This window comes from Nicotiana tabacum, chromosome 6 (genome assembly GCF_000715075.1).
Source record: "Nicotiana tabacum cultivar K326 chromosome 6, ASM71507v2, whole genome shotgun sequence".
In the NCBI taxonomy this organism is placed as follows: Eukaryota; Viridiplantae; Streptophyta; class Magnoliopsida; order Solanales; family Solanaceae; genus Nicotiana; species Nicotiana tabacum.
Window position 1 is genome coordinate 16,845,162 of NC_134085.1, and position 4,750 is coordinate 16,849,911.

At 33.7% G+C, this 4,750-nt stretch overlaps 1 protein-coding gene across 1 annotated transcript; it reads left to right on the forward strand.

The window, feature by feature from the left end:
- The first annotated feature begins 519 nt into the window (after nt 1–519).
- LOC107781347 (secreted RxLR effector protein 161-like) lies at nt 520–1,292 on the forward strand. The gene is made up of 2 exons (XM_016602039.1): nt 520–871; nt 1,063–1,292. Exons 1-2 carry the CDS (start codon nt 520–522, stop codon nt 1,290–1,292), a joined length of 582 nt encoding a protein of 193 aa, XP_016457525.1.
- Nucleotides 1,293–4,750: the final 3,458 nt, after the last annotated feature.

Here is a 4,750-nt window from a genome sequence, read left to right on the forward strand (position 1 = left end):
AGTTTGATGTGAATAATGCATTCTTACATGGGGAATTGCAAGAAGAGGTCTATATGAAATTCTCTGCAGGTGTTCTTCCGCCTAAACCAAATCAAGTTTGTCTCTTGAAGAAGTTTCTTTACGGATTAAAACAGACATCCAGATAGTGGTATGCCAAACTTGCAGGAGCTTTGAGTTTTAAAGGCTATTCTAGCTTTCTCAATGATTATTCTCTTTTCTACAAATACAATGGTGCTCTTGTTTCTATCCTAGCAGTATATGCTGCGATATCCTACTCACAGGGGATGATGCCATACAGATTGCACAAATTACTGATTTTCTCAATTCAGAATTCAAAGTGAAACATTTAGGTGATATTCATTACTTTCTAGGCATGGAAATACTCAGAAAAAAGCAGGGATTCATTATAAACCAACAAAAGTTTACCTTAGAACTGCTACAAGAGTTAGATTGTTCAGGAGGCAGAATTTCTTCACCTCTTAACCCTTCCATCAAGCTTCAAGCAGATTTGGGGGACCAATGGAAAACCCAAGTCTTCATCGCCATGTAGTTGGTAAGCTTAACTATTTGACAAACACCAGACCTGACCTCGCATTTGATGTTCTATCACTCAGTCAATACATGCAAAGGCCTTGTCTTTCCCATTATTCTGCTGCTCAACGTGTGTTAAGATACCTCCGCACAGATCCCTTACAAGGAGTTCTTCTATCTTCACACCCCTCTTTTGATTTGCTGGCCTTTTGCGATGCTGATTGGGCAACATGTCGCGATTCTAGACGCTCAATGAGTGGATTCTTCATTACCCTTGGAGGTGCACCTATTTCCTGGAAATCCAAAAAGCAGGCTTCCATTACTTTGTCATCTGCCGAAGGTGAATATCGTTCCATGCATCGAGTAACATCCAAGATCACTTAGCTTGTTCTCTTTTGGGAATCTCACAGTCCAGCCTACCTTACCAGTCCCTATCCACTCCGATAGCCAGGTTGTGGTTCACATAGCTCGCAACCCAGTCTTTCATAAACGCACCAAACATGTGAACTCAATTGCCATTTTGTTCGTCAGCAATTCCTTTCTGGTTTAATATCTCTCTCTTTTTTGTTCCATCCGACTGTCAGCTCGCCGATTTGTTCACCAAACCCTTATCTGGGGGTTCTCATCGGCATATTCTGAGCAAGTTGGGGGTCTATTCTCTCCCCTCCATCTTGAGGGGGGATGTTGAAGATAAGAACCCCCGTGTTGATTCAAAGAATGATTCACAGAATAGTGAAGAAGTAAGAGAGAAGAAGAAGTGAGAAGAAATTCGAAGCCTCCAAGGAATTATTTGAGCTTATGTCTGAAGAAATTTGCTGAGACACTAATCTTATTTTAAGGAGAGACACGTGTCAAAATCATAAGCATTGATGCTAAAACTCTAACTTCATCTGGGACGTTGGTTTGATAAGGGAAGGATAAATCATAGTCATTCACTCAATGCTTCTCATTTCAGATGAGAAAGGTTCTAGAATTTTCACACGTGCATGGCACACACACATACATTGCAAAGAATATTTCTGTTAGTTAGTTAGACATTTAGCCAATAGGAAATAGTACAAGTGTATATGAATATTTTATTTACATTCTTTTGTATCTATACATAGATTCGTATATAGTGAAGCTACACTGAATAAAAATTACACAGAAGAAATTTCACAATCTCAACCTTTTCTTTCGGGGTACAATCATTGAGGAGAGGATTTGAGGGACTAATATCGCTAACTATATGACTACACTAAATTAAATAACACTGATAATATAAAAATTCTTTATACTATTAATACATATATAACGGGAATTCTTTTTGAATAACCAAAGAGTAAATTGACTACCGTGAAATACAACTATACAAGTGATGAACATTCACATTTCTTTTGCGTAATTAATGGTCCAAACCAATCTATGCTTGACTCCTTGTGAAAACTCAATTAACCTTCCTTCACTCTCGGCGAAGTTTGGTGTTTTCTAACAGGTAAATTTTACAAATAGTCAATAACTATAATATTTTTCTACTAAAATTATATAACTATATTTTCTAACACAAATATCACAAGACTTTCACTTACTCAAATAAAAGTCATAATTGCCGAAAAACCCAACTCAACTTTCCTATGCAATACTTTTTTATTTTACATTTTTTTATTATTAATCTAATAATTATTGATCCAATTAAGAGAGGATCGACCCGACTGGATCCCACCCGAATCAAATTTGTAAATTTTAATAGAATAATTTTTATTCCAAATGAGTTCTATAAGAAAAAGGTTTATAAGATTATGTGAGATGAATTGGGTATTGAAATTATTTAGTGAGCAGAATTATCACAAGTGGTTAATATATATGCGGGGGGGGGGGGGGGAGGTATGATTAAAGAGATACTCGAAATAATTAGAGAGCTTTAATTTTGAAAATAATAATAACTATCAAGTTAGAAGATAATCTTGAAAACAAATAAAAGGCATGGATAAGAGGCTGAATACCGTATATTTGTTTGGGGGAAGGGGGGGCTCGCTTAAGTTTCTTTAGTATATTTAATTCATGCATATGAGTTTTGGGTTGGGTCGGGTGTTAGTCCTTTTTAAATTGGATTAATATTTATTAGATTGAAAATAAAAAATAAAAATATGAAGTAAAAAATATTGCGACAAAAAAATTGAGTACTGCAGCAATTGTGACTTTAATTTTGTATGAGTCGATGAAAGTCATGTGATTTTTATGTTAGAAAATATAATTATATGGCTTTAATAAATAAAAAAGTTATAGTTATACCACTATGTGTAAAATTCAACCGTAGTAAACAATGAATTTTCAGGTTCTTTCAAAGTAAAAATTTCTAGGGTGGTTAAATATGAACTTTATCCAAATTGCTAAAATAATTTCATATTGATGGCAACGGTCGGCAATGCGTGCTTTGAGATATTGAACAACCAAATTCTTACGGTTTCTATGTAATTAAATTATACAAATTAAAGAAATCTTGGATGTTGGCCCTGGAAATCAAGTGATTGTTTTCTTCAACGGACAATCGAGGGTAAGTGCTATTAAATTTTTCATTCCTTTGTGACACTTGATGTCAACTTAGTATAAAAACATATCTTAAAATCATATATATATATATATATATATATATATATATATATATATATATATATATATATATATATATATATATATATATATATATATATATATATAGGTGCTCACACCTGGTAGGCTGGTACCACAAACATTCCTTTGCCTTTGTTTTTGTCCTCTTTTGAGTTCCATGCATGGATAGAAAAATGTTTTATCATATATAATTGGACTTTCTTTAATCAAGACAAGTTATTATTACTATTATTATTGTTCTTGGAATATAATCAAGAACAGTTAGGTAGCTTCAAGTTCAGTGTTGGTTTAAAGCTTCTTTTAAAATACAACTTCCACTCAATCAATCTTTTAAAAGAATGTTAGGTATATTATATTTAATTGATTCAAGCTTTTGAGTGGGTAGAGCACTCAAAGATATTGGTAAAAGGGGACAAAATTATTTTAAGGGATATGAGGGGTCATACATACATAACAGAAATATAAAATTTCTTCAACCATTTGTGATCTCCAAGAATATTATAGTACTTCGTTAATCTCTATATATATATATATTTCGTCTTTTATTCTCTTGTCTGTGAGCTCCTCAACAACAAAAAAACATGAACTCTAGTGTAATTTTTGTCTCTGATCGATATCTTTTTCAGAATTCGAGGATGGGGAGATCCTTAGGAGTGGGCACGAGGAAAAAGGACTCTACAAAACATCCTTGAGACTTCTGGTTTTATTTCCTCTACATTAAATGCTTCTTTTTATAATGAAGTCGAGTTATGGCATCGTAGATTAGGATATATATATATATGTATGTTACCCTTACAACGGATAACAAGTAAATTTGTACGCGATTTTAATGATATGTGGATTGATTCAACCTAAGTAATCAAGGATGTTAGATAAACGAATTAGAGATAAAATGAATAATCAAACCAGTTATGACGTTAAGGCTGGGCTCGGATTTAAGCTGAACAATAGTTTTGCCCTTGACCGGACCCTCAATTCGAAGCCAAATGTATATTAAGAACTACAATTAAAATAAGAATCTTTCAATAGCTAGAAAGTAGAGAAATAAGTTTGTATTGCATTGATATGCGTGCTACAATGTGTCTTATCAAAGAAAAAACTTTCCCTTTATATAGTAGGAGAGTTTCACCACTAGTACAAGTCTAAAAAAGATAAAAATTCTTCTCTCTCGTTAATTACTGATCTGTAACCGCCATCGAGCGAGATCCACGCCGTGACATCCGATTGGTCCCGGATATCACAACCCTCTATCCGTCGCCTACAACCGTTCATGAGCTTCCCGAAGTCTAAGAACCTATCCCGGGTCCGGGATGCATCGTTTTATCCAGTTGGATGGCAAGCATTCCGTTCGGGCCTTGGTACTAGAAGTTCTCAGCTTAGATTTTGATCCCGCATATTCTTATTTTCGCTTCGTTTGACTCACTGGGACATCGGGGTATATGTTTTGTTGGTTTATATATATATATATATATATATATATATATATATATATATATATATATATATATATATATATATATATATATATATATATATATATGAAAATTGTTTAGCCCAAACGAATTTTAGGTTCATTAGCCTAATACGTCACAGACAATATTATCCCCAA

Bases quoted from the DNA above. Each gene is read 5' to 3' on its own strand.
- LOC107781347 (XM_016602039.1), top strand. From the start codon at position 520: ATGGAAAACCCAAGTCTTCATCGCCATGTAGTTGGTAAGCTTAACTAT. The intron at 872-1,062 runs GTGAATATCGTT...TTTGTTCGTCAG, and splicing joins TACTTTGTCATCTGCCGAAG to CAATTCCTTTCTGGTTTAAT.